This window comes from Castor canadensis, chromosome 7 (assembly GCF_047511655.1).
Source record: "Castor canadensis chromosome 7, mCasCan1.hap1v2, whole genome shotgun sequence".
NCBI lineage: Eukaryota > Metazoa > Chordata > Mammalia > Rodentia > Castoridae > Castor > Castor canadensis.
In genome coordinates, this window is record NC_133392.1 from 29,294,990 (window position 1) to 29,318,005 (window position 23,016).

General features: G+C 43.8%; 1 protein-coding gene and 1 long non-coding RNA gene across 4 annotated transcripts in view; one reads left to right on the plus strand and one right to left on the minus strand.

The window, feature by feature from the left end:
* Nucleotides 1–122: 122 nt before the first annotated feature.
* On the minus strand, nt 123–14,905 carry LOC109676933 (acyl-CoA desaturase 1-like). 2 transcript variants are annotated; one of them, XM_074078526.1, is made up of 7 exons: nt 14,684–14,905; nt 12,644–12,662; nt 10,855–11,137; nt 6,133–6,263; nt 4,522–4,727; nt 2,826–3,058; nt 126–660 (listed from the first exon to the last, which is right to left on the minus strand). In XM_074078526.1, exons 3-7 carry the CDS (start codon nt 11,015–11,017, stop codon nt 461–463), a joined length of 933 nt encoding a protein of 310 aa, XP_073934627.1. In that variant the 5' UTR covers nt 11,018–11,137; nt 12,644–12,662; nt 14,684–14,905; the 3' UTR covers nt 126–460. The 2 variants fall into 2 exon arrangements, with proteins under 2 accessions (XP_073934628.1, XP_073934627.1); XM_074078527.1 differs by lacking the exon at nt 12,644–12,662 and having other exon boundaries at nt 123–660; nt 14,684–14,806.
* Nucleotides 9,029–23,016, plus strand: part of LOC141424761 (uncharacterized) — a 57,089-nt gene continuing 43,101 nt past the window's right edge. For both annotated transcript variants that reach the window (XR_012449659.1, XR_012449660.1), the window contains exon 1: nt 9,029–9,967. This is a non-coding gene — a long non-coding RNA (uncharacterized lncRNA). The remainder of the gene's footprint in view (nt 9,968–23,016) is intronic.

Below are 23,016 nucleotides of genomic sequence, written 5' to 3' on the forward strand. Positions count from 1 at the left end.
GCATACAAGGCTTGGTTCATTTCTCTCCCCTGCCCCCACCCCCTCCCTTACCACCCACTCCGCCCCCTCCCTCTCCCCCCCCTCAATACCCAGCAGAAACTATTTTGCCCTTATTTCTAATTTTGTTGTAGAGAGAGTATAAGCAATAATAGGAAGGAACAAGGGTTTTTGCTGGTTGAGATAAGGATAGCTATACAGGGCATTGACTCACATTGATTTCCTGTGCGTGGGTGTTACCTTCTAGGTTAATTCTTTTTGATCTAACCTTTTCTCTAGTACCTGTTCCCCTTTTCCTATTGGCCTCAGTTGCTTTAAGGTATCTGCTTTAGTTTCTCTGCGTTAAGGGCAACAAATGCTATCTAGTTTTTTACAGGTAGCATTTCTAAGTAGTAAATCATCAGAACATTAGACCTCTGCTAGGCTGGGTTTTGGACACCCTAGGAACCCAGACAACCCAAACTCAGCCACTCTTGTAGCTTCCACCTCCAGCTTTTTTAATCCTGGCCAACACGGCGGCCTTGGACACTTTCTTCCGGTCATAAGCCAGACCAATGGCAGCCATGCAGTCGATGAAGAATGTGGTGACGTTGAGGCTCCAGCGGTACTCACTGGCAGAGTAGTCATAGGGGAAGGAGTGGTGGTAGTTGTGGAATCCCTCGCCTGGAACAACAGCAAGGAGAGCAGTTAGGGAGCTGGATGGATTGCTGCTTCATCTGTGCACACCTCTTACCTGGTAGGTTCCTCAAGCCACAGAGAAACCTGTTGCTATTGAATGAATGGATGAACCCAGTGTCTTCTACTCTGAAGCAAAGAGAAGCCCTCAGAAGCATCTTAAGCAATGTATTGAGAGATCCTGCTCTGGGATCCTATCTAAGAATGTTTTAGGGAGAAAATGTCTCTCAAAGGATAACAGGTCAAGAAAGAAACTGGTTCTTCTGAGAAAATACTTTACATTGGAAAATGCCAGGATTTCAGTAAATACCGGCCTAAGATCCCACAGGCTGTGTGCTTACATGCATGTGTTTCGATGAAGAAAAGAAGGCCTTAGAAGAACCGTGGCTATGCTTCTTATACAGGTGAGTAAGCAGCACACCTTCCTCCATAGCACTGGTGCTCCCTGTAAGACTGGGAGGTTCCAACAAAACAGGCAGCAGCAGCCAAAAGTCAGAGCAAAAGAGGCCCAAGCCAGGGGCGGGAGTTCCCCCAGCAACTGCTGGTTCCCAGTGGGCTGCTCTGGGTTCTAATTCTCTGAGCTTTGACCATGAAGTAGGGAGAGGTGCTGATTAAACAAAACACCTGAAAAGGCTTAGGGATTCCCTCTAACCTCTGAAAGTATGAGAACTCAGTATGAGCATTTCACCTTGAGAGCAAAATAAACATATTATGGATTCAGAATACTATAATAGGTAAATGTTTGGAAACCCCACAGTTTGCCAACTCTTGGCAGGAATCATCTTTCTGAGTTGCTTCCAACTGTAACAAAACTGACTCTTATGTATGTGCTAGAGCATGACTATATCCCAGGATTGGAGAGGCTGGGACAGGAGAATCCTAAGTTCTTGGCCATCCTGGGTTACATAGCAAGACACTGTCTTAAAATATAAATATAAATAAATAAATAAATAACCACAAAATTAAAAAAAAAAACCATATCAAGTGGGAATGACATATGATGTAATGAGCAAATGAAGGAAGTCCTGCTAAGTAAATCTGTCCAATTAGGGCTGTGAAGTTTTGTAATTACTCTGTGCCCTAGGTGGTCCATAATGTGAACTGAGAAGTGGGTTGGGAGTTGGGATAATGCCAAAGCTAAGGGTGCTGACAGAGGATTGCTAAGTTCCACACAGGCTTTCACATCCAAGCTTTGAGTGAGCACTCACCAAGCCTATATACAGGTGTCAGATTTGAAATGAAGAGAGAATCATACATGGCAATCTGGACAGCAAAAGACAGCCCAAGAAGGCTTAGGGGAAAGTTAGCTTGGTCAGAGGGAAGAAGAGCATGTGACTGTGGGGACAGGTAATTCAAGAAGCAAAAATATTAGAATGTCAGAAAACAGAGCTGGAGCAGAGAAGGAGGAAAGAGCAGGTATGGAGAAGAAAATGACAATGGAGATAAAGTAAGAGGTTGACAGCCGTTTTGAACTGGCAGTCATGGGAAGACAGGAATTAGGAGAGCCAATTATAATTCTATTTGCAATTCAGGGCCCATTTCAGTCCAGATTATTCTGTTTCTATGAAGATCTTACACTTGTGGACATAGATGATTGATATCAAACATGAATCAGAGTACGAACACACACAATGTTGAAAGGGTCTACGAGGAGGAGGGGGCGGGGAATTCATGGAACCACAACAAGGAGATAAAAAAATAATTTCACAGGGGCATCCTTGAAGTTTATGGAACTAAGTCATAATTATTTTTCAACACTTTATACAGCTTCATTAAATATAAAACAGTAGGCTTACTGGCTTCTCCATTGACCCTACTGTTCTATTTATGCACCTTTTGCCCCAAGCAAGACAGCAGCCTAGCCCAGAGGTGACTGGAGAAAGAATTTAGAAGGCCTCAATATGCATGAAATTTGGAGATGGTTTTGGAAATTGCAAGCAAGTTAACATTATTTTTCACCCTTTCCTTTTTACATAAAACTTGTTGCATGACTCTAAAGTTTTTCCCAATATAGTAAACCCCTAGTTTTACAGTGGAAGATCTGAGATGTAAAGTGGTCTTAAAAACAGATTTCGCTGGTATTTCTGGCTCCCAACTAAGTACCCTAGTCAGCAGACCACTAGATGTGGTCATGCTGTGCACTGCTGGCTTACCCAAAGATACTATTGAAACCATGATATTCTCACGGGGGCTGATATTCTTGTCATACGGGCGATATCCATAGAGGTGGGCAGCACTGTTCACCAGCCAGGTGACATTGAGCATCACAGTGTATCTCAGGAAAGTGGCAACATACAAGCTGTGTAGAAAAGTTTCACCCCAACAATACCAGGGCACCAGCGTGGGCAAGATGAAGCACATAAGCAGGACAGCAGGCTTGTAGTACCTACACGAGAGACCACACACTGAGTCTGCAGAGAGAGGGCTCAATTCACTGTTTGTGCAACCTCACTTGTTTGGGCTCTTTCTTCCCCCTTACACTGTCAATAGAAGGGGCAGGAAGCAGCAGGACCAAACTGGGTGCGAAATCTTTTGGAAGATAATGTTATTCTTTCTCTTTTTAAATGAGGCAGTATGGATGTGTTAAATGAATTTTCTAGGATCAACCCACTAGAAAGAAGGGAAACAAGAGTCAGAACACTAACTCTTGATTCTAAATGCATTGCTTTTTCACAAGAGCATGAGGTCATATTGGTCCAACAGGTCAAGGTCAACTCACAGTCTCATCAGCTGAGTTCTGCTGCCTGAGCTATTGTCCACTTGCTTTTGGACTCCTTTCTCTTGCAGTTGGTATCTGATTCAGAGTGTGGGAAGTGCCCTGCATCCCTTTCCTGCTCCAGCCCCTAGTCCCTTGTTCTGCTCTTCCTTCAGGAGGTAACTCTGTATCCTTGACCACCCACAGGTCTCTGCCTCTAGAGGCCCTGTCTATCTCTTCATTTCCATGTAGACCAGGCCATTGAAATTACAAAGGAATGGTTGCATACATCCATCAGCAGTCACATCTTCAGCTTTTGTGACACTGACATCACTTGCATCCAACTCCTGGTTCTTGCTATTGCTTCTCTGGACTGAGTCCTCCCTATCCTCTGACTTGTGTCCCTGCCTCTCACTTTTCTGACTCAATGACACCTTCATTTATCCTCAAAGTGACCTCTCTAAAGCACACCTTTGACTGAGTCACAGGTGCTGGTTCTTTGTTACCCACTGAATTAATCCTATGTGTGTGTCTAGAACTCCACAGGAGCCACATAAGTCTCTCTTCAGTCCATTTTCCTGTCATCTGTTATACTTCAAGCAGAATGGCTATGTTTTCATACTTGCTTGATGCTTTACTTCACTCTGTTCTTCCTGTTTGTACTTTCCCTGCTCCCCCATTCTTGTAAGGGGCTCTATACGTGGGTAGACTCAGTGATACTTTGTTCATAAACCCTGTACTTGTGTTCTTTCTTTACCATCCTGCCTCCCTTTCTACCTCTCATGATGTAGACAATATTCTGTCTTGTGTAATTTTTCAGGCACTTGCCTTTTCCCTCCATCCCAAACAGGCTAAAAACTCCTCAAAGAGAACTCAGCCACATTTGTTTTCATCTCCATGGCAAGGTGAGTTCAGGTACCATTTGTTGCATATGATTGCTTTCATTAAAATAGCTCAGACAGAAAGAAACAGAACAAGAAACTAACCTGTCAACCTCCAAGCCATTTAAAAATGGGGTTTGAAATTATGATTTCCAATATGGAAATCCAATACCTTCCTCAGCTATTACTTTCTAAGTTCTGAGAGAAAAAGTGGGCTCCTAAAGATCCACATTCCTACAGGCCACATCCCAGCTCTTTTCACCCTTCACTCACCTCCTCTGGAACATCACCAGTTTCTCAGCTTTGAGGTCAGACATGTCCAGCAAACAGCCCTTCTCTTTGACAGCTGGGTGTTTGCGCACCAGCAGCCAACCCATGTGAGAAAAGAAAAAGCCACGACGGGAATTGTGAGGATCAGCGTGTGTTTCTGAGAACTTGTGGTGGGCACGGTGGTCTCTAGCCCATTCATATACATCGTTCTGGAGGGAAAGAGAAGAGCAACTCAGACCTGAGGAGAGACACCCTCTAGGGAGGATTCCACAATGCCCAGATGTCTGCAAGGGCCAAGACTCTCAGCCCAACCTCATAGATTTTTAGACTGGCTCCAAAGGAGGCAGGGGTACCTGCCCTCTTCTGAGCACTTGCCCCTGGAGCTTATGTGGAAAAGCAACTTCCAGTCCCAGAGCACAGGACTAGCACTGCTGCTTCCTGAAGGTCGTGTGGTGGGGAGAAGGGAGTAAAGCACAGCGCTCATAGTTTCATTAGCAAAGAACATGGTGGTTCCTCATCAAGGAATGTGAGGCAGGGTACTCGTGGGGTGCCTACTCCCTGAGCACAGAGACTACAGGGCAGGTGGTCTTGGGATCCTGGGGTGCTGGCCTGTGGATAAAGCTTCAGGAACTCCATCATGATGCCTTTCCACATGCCAGGTACCCAAATCAAGAACAAGGCCAGCATTTAACACATGACCATGAGCCCATTTCCACTCTCCCATCCCTTTAAAAACGTACTGACATGCTTCTTCCTTCCCTTTGCCCCACAAGGATAACAAAAGCATCAGGGCAAAAAGTGTCAGGGCCCAGATGATAATGCACATGTGCTAAGTGCCTCAGAGATTACCAGACAAAGGGAACAAACTGGGGTCCTGTTTTCCTGTTTCTCCAAGCTGAACCTCACAACACAAGCTGTCTTGTGGCCATTGCTACAAGCTAAAAGCTAATAGCAATGAGAGTTCCCTTCACCAATTCCCTTCATTCTGTCACTGGTATGAACTTGTGTCTCAAGCAACCTCAAAGGCTGACTTTGCCAGCATGGGCTGCCCCAGGTAGGACGATGATTCTGGCTTATGCAACCTCTATTTCCTCATCTGTAAAAACAGCAGAATAATAGGACTACCTCCTAAACTGATTGAAGGTTTGAGTTAATGTAGCTAAGCACATATTGCCATAGAAGCGTTTGCTCTTATTTTCTGCTACAATAGACTTCCTGACTATTTGGTCTTCTTGTTGTGGAGCCTAAGGCAGTCACCTTAAAGCATGAGTTTAATGTTCATTGACTATCCAGGAAATTAAGGTCAGTGTCTGGCTCTTGCACCACGGTCCTTTATGCTGAAGGACTATAACGGCCACAGTGTGTGATACTACAGGGACCTTGGGATGAAAAATGACCTTTATCTCGGAAGTCCTTCCTATTTACCACCTATTTCCCTTTCCAGTGACTCTGAAGTATCCCATGGTGTGTGGACTTAATCACCTAGCATTGACTTGAGGTGACCATAGAGACTGGAAAGGGCCTGGGTTCTGCTCCAGGCATTGAGCCCCTCTACTTTGCCCTGGGTCATCCATAGGGTACAGAAACAAGAGCTGGGTTGTGCCAGCTTCTTACCTGGAGTGCCATGGTGTCGGCGATGATGAGGAAGACCCGCAGGGGCAGCCGGGCTTTGTAAGTCCGGTGGCTCCACAGGCGATGAGCCCCTGCTGTGATGCCCAGGCCACTGAGTATGGAGTATAAATACACTGCAGGAGAAGACAGTGAAGGAGTCACAAGAAACTAGTTCTATTTGGGAAAACATGTTAGGGTCACTTTCTTGATGCCATAGTCTCTGTGTTTTCTAGGCATGGGGTGATGTTACTGAAGGTGGGATCTTTGGACATGGAAAGGATAGAAATGAGCCTGAACCAACTGTGTAGGAACACAGGCAAGGTTTGCATAGGGCTTTGGCCTACAAGTGGACAGAAATCAGCACTGACCAGGGAGAGGACCAGCCTGTGCTCTGATCAAATGCAGAGGCAAGCTTTTATGGATTTTCTGGGGGTGGCTAACAGTGGGGTCCCCATCATCTTGTCTGAAGGACTTCAGGAGTTTAAGCTGCAGCAGCTGCTGCAAGAGCACACAGGTGGTGTGGAAGCAAACATGCTTTTAGCCGATATCAGGCTAAGGGTGCATGAGTTAATTTGCTTCTGTCCTCTTGCAGTGGGTCCTATCTGTCTCTCAGATGCATTGGTCTCAGAGGCCTCATAGATTTTACCACTTGAAAAAATAATGACACCTCCCAGCCTCTCCATCTAGGAATAGAGATACTCTAAGGAGTCCCAGGAGCAAGGAGGCAGAAAGGCAGGAGAGGGAATAGGCTCTCACCACTGTGCCACTTGTCATTGTCAGACTACAGGAACATTATCTCAGGTCCTATCTCCTTTGACAGGACTGGCAGAATAGCTCAAGTGGTAGAGCACCTGCCTAGTAAGTGTGAGGCCCTGACTTCACACTCCAGTACCACCACTAAAAAAAAAAAAAAGACTCTTTTGACTTTAGCTACTCTTCTATAAGGTGTTTAGAGTAGTATACCACTCGCCCAGAGTTTAGGATCCATAGACAATGATGCTCTGAAGTTAGTAGACACAGCAATCTGGGTACTCCTCAGTTGAGGGAGCTTCAAGTAGGCGGGGACTCATGGGACACAGAGCTATGACTACTTACCAATTAGTACAAACACATTTCAATATTGTTGCTGGCAACGTGGCCCTATCTGGATAGTCAGCACTCCACACAGCCATATTTGCAGTTGCTCAACTTTACCATGAATGTTAATTTCCTCCTATCCACTCTAAAGTCTTGAACAGGGTGGTGCTATTAATACTGCATGTCACAGGTGAGGACGTTGATGAAGTGAGAGGCTGTGTTTATCCAGATCACAGGGCTAGTAAAGGTATAGTCATGGTTTGAAGATTCTGTCAAGAATCTGTTCAGGTTCAAGTTCTATCATCTACTTCCTGTCAATGGAGCACCTAACATTGTCCTGCCTCATTGTCTGGAGGACTACAGGCTAAGGAAGTCCCATTCATGATCTTTTAATGGGAAAGAGGGTATGAGTGTACCCATTTATTCCTTTGTTTAGCAGCACTAGGAGGGGGTGGCTGAGACCTTGGAGGAAATTGTGAACAATGTCTCAGTCCTATGGGGCAGTTGGAAACAAGGGTTCCTTAGTGGTTACAGAACTTAGTTTCAGTGAGAGACAATACCATGTTTAAATTGTCCCCTATTCTTCTGCAGACAGAGATAATAGATTCCTAAAACAGCCTCTTCCCCTCCCCTCCCCATCTTGTTTCTTCATCTGGAACCACAGAGTTAGCATTTGTCCCAAAGGAAAGTTCTGGTCATATTTCCTCAGAGCTGGGATGAAGCCCAAGGTGATTTATGGCCTCTGACTATAACAGGGACTAAAAAACTGCTTTTGCTGAGGAGCACTGACTCCTTACTTGGCCCAGGGGGAGCTGTTAAATGATGCAATGCCTCTTTCCCATAAAAATGGAAGGAATAATTGGACTGTGAAAAAAATGTAATCAGGACTACAAAAGGGAAAAACTTTTGGTGTAGCCAGCTTACTTGCTGGCAAGATTACTCTGTGTGTTAATTAAACTGATATCTTATCCTTTTGTCTACATGCTGGAGAGTCCAAGGTTAATACTCTTTGCACTTTAGTTTAGCCAGGCAGTCTTCTACTCCTTATCTCTTTCTGATTGCCAGAGCAGTAGACCTGTCAGCCAAGAAATGCAGCTTCGGAGATGTGGCACTGGACATCTGCAAAACTAAGGCCAGCAGTTATTGTGGTCATGCATTTCATCACATAGTCAAGCTGAGTCCTTGAACTCCCTTTTAAAAGACAGACATTTTCTCTCAGAAGTGGAATGACAGTGTTTTGACAGATTGACTCTCCCTGCCCTCCTGTTCATCTGATGAATAATAAACTTTATTTCCTTTTCCTCCAAACTCTGCTCTCGTTTGTAAATTATAAATTGGAATTGAGGCCAGGGCTTTCTGGTTACATGGCCATGTGGTGAGTAGAATCTTCATCCCACAGATAGTATCTGACCACACCTGTACCTGGGAAAACAACACTACAACCAGGGTTCACAATCACCATGAGGAAAGAAAGGGCTTTGGGCAAAGCAAAAGCCTCCAGCCTCAGTCATTGGTTTCACACCTCAGAAGACCCTGGATCATTGGTGCCTGGGTTACCATATTAACATGGGACTAGACCCAGGAAGTCTGGTGCCTGTTTTACCCAACACCTCTTGGTTCAGGTCATTTAGATTCATTCTTTGTCCACAAAGAAGGACTGTTAGTGTCCACCTTGATAGTTAAGTTACAGTTCATAGGTTTGCCCTCAAAAGTGGGTTTGGAGTGGTTTTTGTCCTTCAGGCCATCAGAGATGTCAGAGGATCTCTTCAGTCCTGCCCTGTGAAGCTCCAAAATGACAAAGAAGCTTCTCAAAATTGCCAAGTCAAAAATGATGCCATTGAACTAGTTGCTAAGTTTGCACTTTACTTTGGGATAAAACAGGAAAAGCTCAGGAAGTCTACAGGTGGGAGGAGATGCCCAAGCTGAGAACTGTGCCCTTCTTGTTCCTTAAGACAGAATAGTATGGAAATCCACATTTCACAATGGTCATTCTGTCAGCTAAGCCACCCACCAAATGGCCTAGGGCAGGAGGAAAATAAGTCACCATCCAAGCTGTGTGTGCCAAGTTTCTGTCCAAAGTCATAGCACACCCCCAAGGGCAGGTCAGCAAAATGTAGCCAGCACAGCCTTGGTTTTGGGGAAGGCAATCTGCTCTCTGCACATTTTTCTTTTTTGGAGGGGATGTACTAGTGATTAACTCAGGGCCTAGTGCCTGTTAGACAGGTGCTCTACCACTTGTGCTACACACCCAGCACCCTGCACATTTCTTAGGGTCACCAAGAACAGGCAGTCTGGACCGGTGAGGGCTACAGGGAGTGTACAGGCTGGAAGGGGCTTGCCAGTGATGAAACTGTTGTGATGACTCCCCTCCTGGGGAGAAGGGGTGGTCAGGGAAGTTTCTTAGCATTGAATGCGATAGCATTCAATTTCATTGCTAAGAGACAGGCTGTATCTCAAACTCTCTGGTTCGTAGGACCTGAGTGAACCAAAGTGCTTCTCCCCCCACCCCCAGGAACAACCCTTCCAGGTGTGCAGATGAGTCAGCCTCCTGCACCTGGCCTGCTCCCACTATATGCTTCACAGGCAGTGATGAAATCATGTAATAAAAGGAACACGACATTCCCAGTCCTGCAAATTCACCTGCAAGTGTCCACTTGCTTCCAAATCCTGAAAAAAGGGATCTTCTCAGGCATTTCCCTGGACATTGGGAGGATTTTGTTAAGACAAAGCTGAAGGAACCAGGTCCTACCATCTATAAGAGGTAAGAAGTCAAGGGCAGAAAGCTTAATGCCTGCCTAACGGCCCTTCAAAAAATCTTCCAGAAACTACCCACACCTGAGGCGGCTCTGGCACTTCTCCTGCTGTCCTCTGGAGAGGGACTCTGGGCTCACTGTCCCCTCGCAGAGTAGCAAGTGGGCCCTGGGCCATTAGAGTTCCCTGCTTCCCTCTCCTGATTCAACTTCAGGAGGCAGAGGTGAAACTGCCTGCAAGGCACATACATGGACACAGCCCACACCCATGGATCCCTGATAAGCTGAGCTGGGGCACAGCAAGACGAAGTGGTAACTGTCTCTCTCATTATAGCAGTTTGAAGGCTGGGGCTGGTCAAGGGTGTATTCTCTGGCTTGGCTGGCCCTGCCAAGGAGCTTTGGCTTCTAACACCGGGGAGGACTGGTGTTAGAAAGTGCTGGGTCCTTGCCACTTTATGGCATCAGGAGAGAGGGGCAGGAGCAGGCAGGATGGACGATGGAACATGAAAAATTTTTGCAACTTTATTTCATTCTAAGAACATTTTGTTGCCTGGTATGTGCTAAACTCAGAAGACCTACCTGGGGGTAGCAGGTAGGTCACAAATAGAAAGCTCTGTCAGGAATAGCTGCCTGTCTGCCACAGGTCTCACTCTCATTGTACCCTGCACATTGTCTTAGGATTCGCTTCCCAACACCCATATTAAGGGGCCCTCAGAGCTGGAACTCCTGCATCCCAATTCCACCAAGCTCTATTCCCAGCCCTTTCAACCTCCCAGGAACCAAACAGAAATGCCTGGGAAACCTGGACAGAAAGCACCAATGTCCTGGGTGAGACTCTACCTCAATACAGAGCAGGGAGAATGCTGCGTACTTGCTCAGGGCAAGGGAAGCTGCTTACCCCAGAGCCAGGTGTAGAACTTGCAGGTGGGAACCAGTGTGAGCCCATACAGGGCTCCCACGTGCAGCAGACCCATAAGGATGATGTTTCTCCAGACATACTCAAGCTTGGGCGGGGGGCCCTCCTCATCCTGGTAGCTGGGGTCATGGATGTCTTCTTTCATTTCAGGGCGGATGTCTTCTCCCAAGTCATCAATGGTTTTTTCCAACTTTTCTCCTCCATTCTGCAGGCCCCCAGAGGGAGGCGCTGTGGTGCTGGTGGTGGTGGTGTAGGAGCTGGAGATCTGCAAGGGAAGGGAGTAGAGACTGGATGTCTGGTGGGCAGCAGAGGGCACTTTGCTCTGTAATGCAGCTGGGGAAGGGTGTAGTAGAGCCTCAGACCCTGTCCCAGTGCCCAGGTTAGCTAGTGTTAGGTGGAAGAGGAGGTCTTCAGAAATGAAACTATGCATTTGGGTTAAGCCTCAAGGCAAAGGGGCAGAAGGAAAGAGGGATGAGCTACTTGTTCCCCTATCGGCTCACAAGGGAAACCCTGCATGTATACATGAAAGTTAAGATTTTTCTGTGTAGCACGTGAAACAAAATTTGGGGATCCAGATGCCCAAACTACAATCCACATTTCTGTCCATTAATGGCAGTACAACTCACAAAAAAATGACCAGTTTTTCTTTAGAGCTCTCAACTGTCACTCTCACACACAAGTAACCTAGACATCTATGTGGTACAAGCGAACTCAGGATTTGGGGGCCCTTGTTAGAGAAAAATTATGGGAGGACATTGTTCTGGATTAAATTCTTGCACTAGACCCCAACAGATAAGACCAATGCAAGAAGCAGTCGTTCATTCTAAGTGTCACAAAATCAAACTGCCGCTTTAAGGAAGCAGCTAAGTCCCCAAAGCCAAGTGCTTCCAGAAAGAGTGGCTTCCAATGCATCCCAGTCAGCATAACAAGGACGTTCTCTGTCTTTTTAATTGTTAGTATATCATAGTTGTACAAGGGTACATTATGACATTTATGTAAGTTCTTCAATATATCTTAATTAGATTCACCCACAGTATTTTTTGGCTTTTGAATCTAGAGTTACTGGACTATGGGAAACATATGACCTTGGCCCTACTCCAAGGGTTCATTTGTGCTGTGAAAGAACTGAGCTTTGGGGTTTGCATTGGCTGTTCAGTCATTGGCAGGGGCAGATTTTATGATAGAAACAGGGCTGGTGCCTACAGCGAGGCCTCAGAGGTTTTTCTAGAACATACCCAAACTGGAATTGAATGGCGATTACAACAGGGGATATTTTCTAAGATCCCGCAGGATACCCAAAGCTGTGGATAATACTAAACAGTATCAAGCCGTGTGCTGATAGTTTACCAGTGGACCTGATAAACAATTTGGCAACTAAATGACTAATAGGCAAAGAGCATATACAAGGTGAATTTGCTGGACAAAGTATGGATTCTTCTCCCAGGGAGCATGGTTAAGATAGTGAGAGATTTCATAACAGTATGGAGAATGGTGTACAATGTAAACCTTCAGAACTATTCACTTTTAGAATTTTCCATTTAATATTTGAGGAACATAGTTAACCACAGGTAATTGAACCTTGCAGAAAACGAGACCATAGATAAGAAAGGACAGCTGTACTACAGCTAAGTGAACTTAACTTTTGAAAATTCCCCTTTCTTTTTGCACCCTGTGGGTCTCACCCAAGAGACACACCAGATATAATTCTCTTCCTGGTCAGGGCTGTCATAAGAGAGTGCCAATCTTGATAGTACAGTCAAAGCAGGGTTACCTTTTCTTCAGAGCAAATCCTGAAGACCAAGTTAGAGGAAAAGGCATTAAATACAATGTTACCAAAAAAATGTATGTTTTGTCCACAGAGAGCAGCTTTGGAGACAAACAAACTTAAAATTATGTCCATGGCCTCTAATAAAATACAGCTTAGATAAGAGGAAACATTCCATAAGGTTTTTCTTACAAAAAACTTGCATTCTTTCTCCATGCCTTTGAGATGTAAAATTTCCACCCAATAGTCAGTCCCTCAGTAGTGCAAATTTATGGCTGAATGGCGAAAAATTGTAGCAACAATGAGACAGGAAGAAGTTGAAAGATAGGTTGAAAGGAGAAAACAATTTAGAAGGAGGCAGAGGAAAAATCTGAATGAAAGTTGTAAGACCTGCTTCTGACTACAAGTTTAAGTAAGATACATGTATCTTAAAAGTATGTATGTATCTTATGCATGTATGGTAGATTTCTACCTCCTTATAAGTTGCCAGAACTTATAAGGAACTCTATTTAATTGGCTTAAGGAAAAAACAAGCAATTAAATCAAATATTCTCTTAAAAAATAGAAACAAACCCAAATCACTTTCAGTTCTTGTGATTTGAGGTAATCTTTGGCAAACAAGTTACATTTATAATTGTTAGTAAAATAACAGAAATATCTTCAGAATTGTCAGCATTAATTAGAATTAGAGTATACACTTTTTAAACCTAGGTTGAAGAGGCACTCAAGTTTGTCATCACCTAGATGTTTAGGGTCATAAAACTCTAAACCCAACTAAGAGCAGAATGACAATAAATTGCTTGGTGCATTTTAGTCATGGAGGTGGAAAGGAAAGTGAAAAACCTATGTTTAATTTTTATTTTCAGTGTTTTAGTGATTTTCATTATAATATTAATAATTATTATTACTTCGAGAAAAGGGTCCCGCTATGTAGATAATGCTAGCCTTGTAATTGCAATCCTCCTGCCTCAGCCTCCTGAGTGCTGGGACTATAGTCACTTCTTGCTGCACGTAGATGAATAGAGACTCAGTTGCAAGAAATTTACAAACAGACTCCTTGGCTAAAATGGGTAGGCTCCTTATCTAACTCATTCCTTGGTCTATTTGATTTGAGCTGGATTTATTCATAGGGACCCTGGTTAAGAGTCATACCCCAAACTCTTGGCATTATTCTCCCAGGCACTGTATTCTCTCAAGTGTTTTAAGTGGTCAAAGGCAGACATCAGTGCAGCGTCAGCTAGTCTAATTCCAGTCAGAACAGCAAAAACTCAAAGAAATGCACAATCATAAGGGCACCATGACCTGTGAATGAGGTACAGAGACCAGAACTCCTAAATGATGGTGCCTGAGAGAGGTGCTAACGTTTCAAATTTTGGTTACACGCTCACTTGGTGGAATCCTACTCAAAAGAAGGGAATTGTTAAGCAAAAATTAATGGAGGCCATTGCTTTGGACTGAGCTCCCGCACTAGTCCCCAACAGATCAGACAAACCAAAATGGATTCACTCATATTCAATGCCACATCATCAAACTGAGACTTTAAGGAAGCAGATAGATCCTGAAAGAGAACACTTTTCTCTTGGAAACCTGAGATTTCAGTATACTTGAGTCAGCATAATTAAGATTCTACTTTGGCCCTAAACGAAAAGTAGCTGGAAGTAACTGGATGTTAACCAATCAGTTTTGTAAAAATTGTTTCCATCTTCCCATCTTACAAAACCCAGGGTTCTGCAATTGCCCGAAAGGAGCTTTCTTCTGTTTTGAAGAATGGTGGCTGGTCATTCGTTAATCCCAAATTAAAACCAACTTGATCTGTAACTAAATATGCTGTAATATTGATTGTTTTAAAAAATCAGTTTAAGAAAGAGAGTGGGAGGATCAAGTTCCCAAATTACAGTGCACATTCCAAAACAGCGGAGGTCAGCACAACTTTACAAAGATGGCGAGTCCTCCCAGGAGCTCTCAAGTCCCTTGCCCACCACCAGTTTGCCAGAGGCCCAACCTGAGCTGCCAATACTGATGCAGAGTCACTGCTTGGAACCTCACCTTCTCTTGCAGCAGATGCACGGGCATTTTGGTTCTCAGATGCTGGGAAGACTTTCCCAGGGCTGAGGCTGCTGAGTGGAGTTGGAGTCTGTAGGGGCAGAAGGCAGCTTCTGCTCCAAAGCCTGCTTATGGGCACTGTGCTCAGAGACCTTCACTGTGCTTTATAGGTACAATGGCTGTCCTTGCTCAACCTCACTGTGCATGTATCTCCCTGAGCTGAGAATTTAAATGTTACAGCTAGCAGTGGGTGATTATGTCCCATATTTCTTCACACACCTTTTTTTCCACTGCCAACAAGGAGCAAGGTGTACAGAACTGGCTGGCATAGGCAGCCCAGGGCAAAGGGGAGGGCTGGAGAGGGGAGAAGAGAGAAAGTGGAAACTGGCAGGGACTAAGTGAGGGATGAGGGATGCTGCAAATGTAAACACTGAATTGTCCCAACCCCTGAGGAAATGCTGTGTTTCTGTCAATTCTGGCAAGCTATTATCTAAAGAAAATGAGTGGTACAATCTACAGTTTTTGCTGCTGCCACCTTCATGCTCTCCCACCTTCTTTTTTTCCTTCTTGGTGTCTGGACCTCCACCTGGCTCCCTGCAGCCTCCAAAGAGCTCTGGAAATTTCTTCCTGGAAAAAGGACTGAACTGGGCTTGTGGAGTGGTTCAAGTGGTAGAGTGCCTGCCTAGCAAGCCTAGCAAGCATGAGGCCCCGAGTTCAAGCCCCAGTATCACCGAAAAAAAAAAGGTTGGACTTAGTCCTGTAATGAGAGTTGGGTTGAATCCCTGGGAGAACCAGGTTCAGGGGGAATGGTTGGGCACCGGGACAGTTACACAGGAAAACAGTGGAATAGCTGCGGTGGTACCAATCACTCAAAACTCCATCCTGTCTTCCCATTCCCCCAGGTACAGTTGAGGGGAAACTTGGCTGCCAACCTCAGGTCACCAGTCAAGGGTGTAGGTGTAGCCCACCTCTCTAGGGAACACTCTGGGCTCCAGCCAGGAAAGGACAATGGTGCTTTCCCTATCCATAAACTCCGAGATGGAAACCCAACACCCCACAGAGTTCTTACCACATCTGCAGACACATACTCAGATCTGTGCACCTGCCTGCCTGAACCACACTCAGCCATGGGGGACACTCTGTAAGTAGGAAGTCTGTCAGGAACCAGTGGGTGCTTGTTCCCAGTGTTTATCATTGCAATGGACACAAGTCCAAAATATGTGCAGGATGTTTGAGAGAGATTGTGATTCTCAGGTTAGAGTTTTGGTGCGTTTTGCAAGGAAAAAGACAGGAAACACAGACAGTTGGTTGCACCCAGCAGCAGGTCCAAGGACTAGTATGTGAAATAAGAATAAGGAGCAGATAAGCCAAGCATCAGTGGCTCACACCTGTATCCTAGCCACTCAGAAGGCAGAGATCAGGAGGACAACAGTTTGAAGCCAGTCTGGGCAGACAATTCACAAGACCCTATCTTGAAAATACCCAACACAAAACAGGGCTGGCAGAGTAGCTCAAGTGGTAGAGCACCTGCAAGCATGAGGCCCTGAGTTTAAATCCCAGTACTACCAATAAAAAAAAAAAGCAAAACAAAAAAAATGATGAACAGGTGTTGAGTCACTCCTCCAAGTCAATTCACAATAGCCATTTTGTTGAACCCTCACTGTGACCCTGATGGGTAGGTACTACATGGCACCATTTTAAAGAAGAGCAAAGCAAGGTATGGGGAGATCAAAGAAGATGCCTATGGACACAGCAACCAGTAAGTGGTGGAGCTAGGAGTTGAGTGCAGATGTGAAACTCGTGCTCAAGTTCTCAAGCCCTGCTCGGGACCCTACTGCCCTAATCCCCTAAAATATGCTGATCTCACATAACCCCATCTCTCGACCTGTATTAGTCCTACCAGGAGAGCTTGGACCTAGGCAGACTATGCACTCTCCTAGTCAGCTTCCATGACCATCCTGTTTTGGGAAGAGAAGATTGGAGCTCTGGGCAATGACTGGCTTCTCAAGGAGAGAAGCACCTAGCATCGCTGGGAGGAGAACAGAGTTCTGCATGTGCCTGGTTACTCCCGCCCTGATTCCCTGACCAGTGGGAAAGTGCTGCATGCAACTAGGTATTCTCACATGGATAGCTCACTTGGTGATAGCTCAGAAGTGCAGGATGTGGAATAGAATTCTACATGTGCTGCTTCTCTTTGGGTTCTCTCTGCAATGTCTGATCTGTTTATTTCTTTTACCAATCACAGGTTTCTTCTTGGTCCTAGTCCATTCAGACTGCTAAAATAAAGTACCTCAATTGGGGGCTTTTACAATTACATTATATTTTTATTAATTTATATTATAATTGTAATATAATTACAATTATATTATATTTTACAGAAATATATTTCTCATAGTTCTTGAGGCTGGAAGTCTATATCCAAGTACTCAGCAGTTTTGGTGTCTGGTGAGGACTCAAATCCTGGCTCATGGGCAGCCATCGTGTCTGTCATTTCATGGCAAAGGGGAAGGTTTGTCCATGGGTTCTCTATTATAAGGGCACTAATGTCATTCATACCCTCACAACCTAATCACCTCCCAGGTCACCCTCCAAATACTGTAAGGGAAGAGATTAGGTTTCAATGTCTGAGTTTGGGGGTTGGAGGATAGACCATTACATGAATCTCTAGAAAGGAGGTTCAGGATTTGGTTGAGTTGCATGCTTAATTGCGGCTAAACATGGCTCTTCCTTTGGGATCACCTTTCTTTCTCTATAACTGCCCAAGTGTGTTTGACACTTGCTTCCTCTAGACATTGGACTTATCAGGGAATAGTCTGAAAAATCAGGGTGTTCTGTGACCTGCTCTCCCACTTACTCAGCCTCTAGGGCCAAGCACTGCTGGAATTGTTACCTAGGCTGGTGATGTTACTTAGACCAACTGCCATGGTAGGCATTTTCCGCCAGAGAAAGCAAGGGGGAGCCTGCCAAGACAACAATGCAGAACAAGAGTCTTGAATTACTTTCCAAAGACAGGCTGCTGCCCCAGGGGAAGGCTTCAGGAATCTAAAGAAGGTCTGAGTTAGGGAGAGTGAATTTCAAGAAGAAAAGCTTGGAGCCCATCTCACTGCTGATTAACCAAGAGAGAACAGTGGCTGGTTCATCCATTGTATGTCACGTGACTGTGACTGTCACTCACTGCTTTTAAATCTCAGCAGCTTATGACTCACACAAAATAAAGCTGCATGATAGGGATAACATTGTGGCAAAACCATGAGTCTTGGTATCAAGAAGTATTAGGTGAGTGACACATTAGAAGTTATAAGTTATAATCTTATAATAATCTTTTAAGTATTATATGTATAAAATATATACTGTATATTTTATATATATCATAATATGTTATAGAAATTATATTATATAAACTATATAACTTATTATAAATTATAATATTTCTTTACAATGGAATTCTTTTTTTAAAATAAAATTTTATTAGGACATTTTCATGATACGGGGGCGTTTCATAGTGACAATTCCGATTAGACTTATATTGTACATTAGTTACATTGCCCCCATAATCTCTCCTCTTCAGCCTCCTCCCCACCCCACTTAAAGCAATTGCAAGAGGTTTCTTAGTTCTGTCTCATATTGGTATATGAAGTCCATCTGCCATATACCGTCACCTTAATTACCTTAGTTCACTCACCTTCCTCCTACTAGTACCCCCCCCCCACACTGTACCTATTTTATAGTCCTGGTTCTCATAATTAATATTTGACTTGATGTTCGGGGGGGCTCAATGTATGCCCTCTGTGGGTGTGAACAGACTTTGGTCTGTTCAATCCCTTCGAATACTCTCCCTTACCCCTTTACCTCCCACACACATTCGACATCTTTCAATACACATTCCTTATATCCTTTACCTTCACATCTTATGTTATATGATGTTACTGATGCTCTGTCATCCTCTTTTCCTTTCCTCTTTCCCCGAGTTCCATAGAGTAGTTGCTCTGTTACAAACATGTTCTACATCTGAGTTTGTACATGATCATGCTTGTTTTTGTGTATATGTTTACCTTTGGCTCTATCTCCCACGTATGAGAGAAAACATGTGTCTTTTGAGTTTCTGATCCTGGCTAACTTCACTTAACATCATGTCCTCCAATTGCATCCATTTACCTTCAAACCGCATGCCATTATTCCTTGTGGCTGAGTAACACTCCATTGCGTATGTATACCACAATTTCTTGATCCATTCATCAGTTGTAGGGCATCTGGGTTGTTTCCAGAGCTTAGCTATTGAGAACAGTGCTGCAATGAACATCAGTAGACAGGTGCCTTTACTGTATTCTGTTTTATGTTCTTTTGGGTAGATGTCCAGGAGCAGTATCACTGATCATATGGCAGCTCTATCTCTAGTTTTCTGAAGAATCTCCATACTGTTTTCCATAGTGGTCGCACTAATTTGCATTCCTCCAAGCAGTGTATAAGGGTTCCTGTTTTGCCACATCCTTGCCAGTAAGGGTAATAACAACCCCTGATTCTGGCCATTCGAACTGGGGTGAGATGAAATCTAAGTGTTGTTTCGATTTGCATCTCTTTTATAACCAAGGAAATTGAACACTTCTTCATGTATTTAACTAGCCATTTGTACCTCTTCCTTTGAGAATTCTGTTTAATTCATGTGTCCTTTTCTTCATTGGGGTATTGATTCTTTGGGGGCTAAGTTTTTTGAGTTCCCTGTAGATTGTGGATATTAGACTTTTGTCGGATGAGTACCTGGTAAAGATTTTCTCCCATACTGTGGGCTGTCTCTTGAGTCTGGTGACTGTTTCCTTTGTTGTGCAGAAGCTCTTTAGTGGGTAATCAGAGCACCCATGTGTTAGTTGCCAAGTGCAGTGAGGAAGGTATCCATTTGGTGATGAACAAGATCTTTCAATAGTCTGAAAGATCTTCCTTGTAGAAGGGGCTAGAGGCTGGGCCTCTAGGCCAGCTTTGCCCACACCTCCACTTTTTGCTGTAGAACACTGAGAAGTTTGAGAATTCTAAATCCAGACCTAATTGCCAAGGTTCGGAAGGCCCATAGGTCAAGGTAAAAGAAAAAGATATATCTTTATGTTTATCGTATTTTATTTAACAGTTAGGTTAAACAAACATATGTGGACCTTTGTTTATTCTTTTGCTGAGACCCTGAAAATGGTAGGGCAGATCTTTGAAACCTTCCCTCCAAACTTTACTTCCTACCTTATTATTCTAAAAACAGAAATTAGGAAAGTAGGGTTTAAACTACCTGGGGCTACATGCAGTTCAGTGTTGGAGCCTTGCTCAGCATGAGCCAGGCTCTGGGTTCAACCTGCAGCAACACAAGAAAAAATAAAATGAGACAGGTGTGGTGGCACACATCCATAATCCCAGTTTTCCAAACACTGAGGAAAGAGGATGGGGAGTACAAGGCTACCCTGAGTTACATAGCAAGTTCTAGGTCAGTTTGGGCTACATAGAGAGAACTGGTCTCAATAAACAAATAAGGAAATAAAAAAAGCCCTATGTGCCTGTCTGTCCCTTTTATCACAATATTATAAACTGCTGATAAATATTTCATAAGCCAAATTAGCACAGACATAATTCAGCTAGGGGAAAAAACTGCCAGGTGCCCAAGCAGTCACTTTACAACCAAATGTCATGACTAGAGATGGCCTGCCCTTGTTAGAGGTGCTGCACATCTCTTCCACATTTCCGAATAGGTATGTTGCTGTATCAGCTGTAACCAGACTGAACCTCGTCACTCTTGTGGTATATGATCTTCCAAGTGATTCGCCTTGCTATCAAAAAACAAGATGTCATGTTCAATTTACTGAAGGTTTGTATTTTTTAAATGTCCAAAAAGTGAATTTGAAGCCACTCTGATCCTCTCATTTCCTTCTTTCCTTTCCTTCCTTTCCCTCCTTCCTTCTTGACAAGGAAGAGACATAGACAGCTGTTCCCAGAAGAAAGCTAATGAGAGTTTCTTTTTTCCTGGATAGTAAACAACTTATTATAGGATGAAAGGAGGCTAATTTGGCTACCTGAAGTCTAGGACTTTTGAGAACAGGGGAAGAGGGACTGGGGTTTGAACTCAGGGCTTCATACTTGCAAAGCAGGCACACTACCACTTGAGTTACCCCTTCAGACCATTTTACTCCAGTTATTTTGGAGATGCGGTCTTGTGAACCATTACTCTGGGCTGGCCTCAAACCATGATCCTCCTGATCTCAGCCTCCCAAGTACCTATGATTACAGGTATGAGCCATCAGAGCCCTGCTGGAGTCCAGGACTTTTGTGTGTCATCCCATCACTGATAAAGTCCCACCACATGCTCATCAGCAAGTTCAAAGGAAAAGAAGTGAAAAAAGAGATGAAAAATATTAAATAAAACATCAATTTTGGAGATTTGAGAGAAAAAATGGGAAGACATGGCAAATTACCAATTCATAAATAAAAACCTTCTCAGAACTAAACATCAAACATGTCTAGATATGAAGTGTCCAGTGAGTAGCATTAATAATGCATAAAAATAGATCCATACAAGTTACAATATCATGAAATTTGGGAAAACTGAAGATGCAGAGAAAATCTTGAAAATACTCTGCTTCTCATGAGACTTAAAAAGAATGTACTCCCCCAAAACATTGGAGTAAACAAATGAATATGAACAGAAAGGATCCAGGAACACAGATTCCAGCATTTGTTACTCAGTTTTTCAGTATGACAAAATACATTAGCCAAACAAATTAAGGAGGGAAAGATTTATTTTGGCTCATGGCAGGCAGGGTAGGTATGGTGGAGCAAAGCAGCTCACATCATGATGGCCAGGAATGAGAGACAGAGAGAAAGAGGGAGACCTGTGCTAGTGGGTTTTCTCCTGTTTCCCCTTTTATTCTATCTGGACCCATTCGTAACAGGTCTTCCCCTGATACCACTTTGTTTATTCTCTCAGGAAAAACCCTCACAGACTCACCCAGAGGTAGGCTTTCCTAATCTCCTAGGTGCCTCTCAATTAACCAAGTTGACAAGGAAGATTAATCATCACAAAAGAGAGAATAATAGGCAATTACTACATTAACGCTGCTGAGAATTCCCAGAAGAACTTTCCAATGAATTCAGAGGGCACCCAATCTAAGGTGGAATAGGTGAGAAGTCTCCAGAAGAGACTGCTTAAGGAGAATGAGATTGGTAGTAACAGATGAGCCAAAATGTATTATGAAGAGGTATAGATAATGTACTCTGGGGAGGTTGGGTATGAGTGAGAAGTGCATAGAGAACAAAAAGGAAAAAAAAAGTTCTCAAGTCCAGAGAAACTAAAAGTTGTACAAGAGAGAAATCATGGGTGCACAGCATGGCCACTGTGTGAACAATTTTTATAGCCATAGTAATATAAACACTGACTATTGCTATAATAAAAATTTTGACACAAGTGTATTGGGAACATGGAAAAAGTGAAGCATGCAGGGAAGGAGTGAGTAGGTGGTGGCAATCTTAGTGATTGTGAAAGATGAAAATTTCAACCTCCAACTTAAGATGTCAATAAATAATGTATGAAAGTGTTTTGAGGTCATTAACTGATAGTAGAAGCATGTCGTTTAGAAATACAGAAGGGAATGCTAAAAGACCTAAAAGATTTTAATGACTAAGTCTGAGGAGAGAAAATGGTGAGGAGAGAATGAGGTACTGCTATTTTTGAAACAAGTCTTAGGAAACTCTTTCACTCTTTAAGTTCTATGCAAGTATAACATGAGTATAAAATAAGAACAAAATAAAAAGAAACTACAGGAGAACTTTCAAGTGAACATCACCCTTGGATGGCTCTTCCCAAATATTTTATGACCAGGGTCTTTTCAATATTTCACCACCTTCTCCTATCCCCTCATTACACCCCAACACCCAAACAAGTGTACTATAAGAGAGAAAAGAGAGACCCTGGGTGAGTCTGGGGTCTGTTCTGTCAGGATCGTTTTAGAAGCTTTGGGTCAGCTTTAGTCCTCTGTCACTACATGACTTTGCCCTGGGCCACTCAAAGGTTTTCTTCTGAGGTTGTAAGTGTTAAAATTAAGCTGACTCAATTCTCATGTGTTTCCTCTTGCTTATTTTCCACTGAATATCCTGGTTCCAAGCCCTTGCTGTCAATGTACTTCTCCTCTTTTCTCTAAATTCTTGTTCTCTGGAGGCTGGAATGGCCCTGGGGTTCACCTGCCTTAGGAGACACTCACACTTGCCAAGTCTTTAATGCTTGCACGATGGACTCTGCTACCCTTTCAACCTCACTGTGCTTCCTTCATTGGGGATAAATGGGAGCGGTACCATTAACTGTGGGAAACCCTCAG

Bases quoted from the DNA above. Each gene is read 5' to 3' on its own strand.
- LOC109676933 (XM_074078527.1), bottom strand. From the start codon at position 14,710: ATGCCCGTGCATCTGCTGCAAGAGAAG. The intron at 11,138-14,683 runs GTGAGGTTCCAA...CTTCCCTTGCAG, and splicing joins TGCATCTGCTGCAAGAGAAG to ATCTCCAGCTCCTACACCAC. The intron at 6,264-10,854 runs GTAAGCAGCTTC...CTTCTCCTGCAG, and splicing joins GTTCTACACCTGGCTCTGGG to TGTATTTATACTCCATACTC.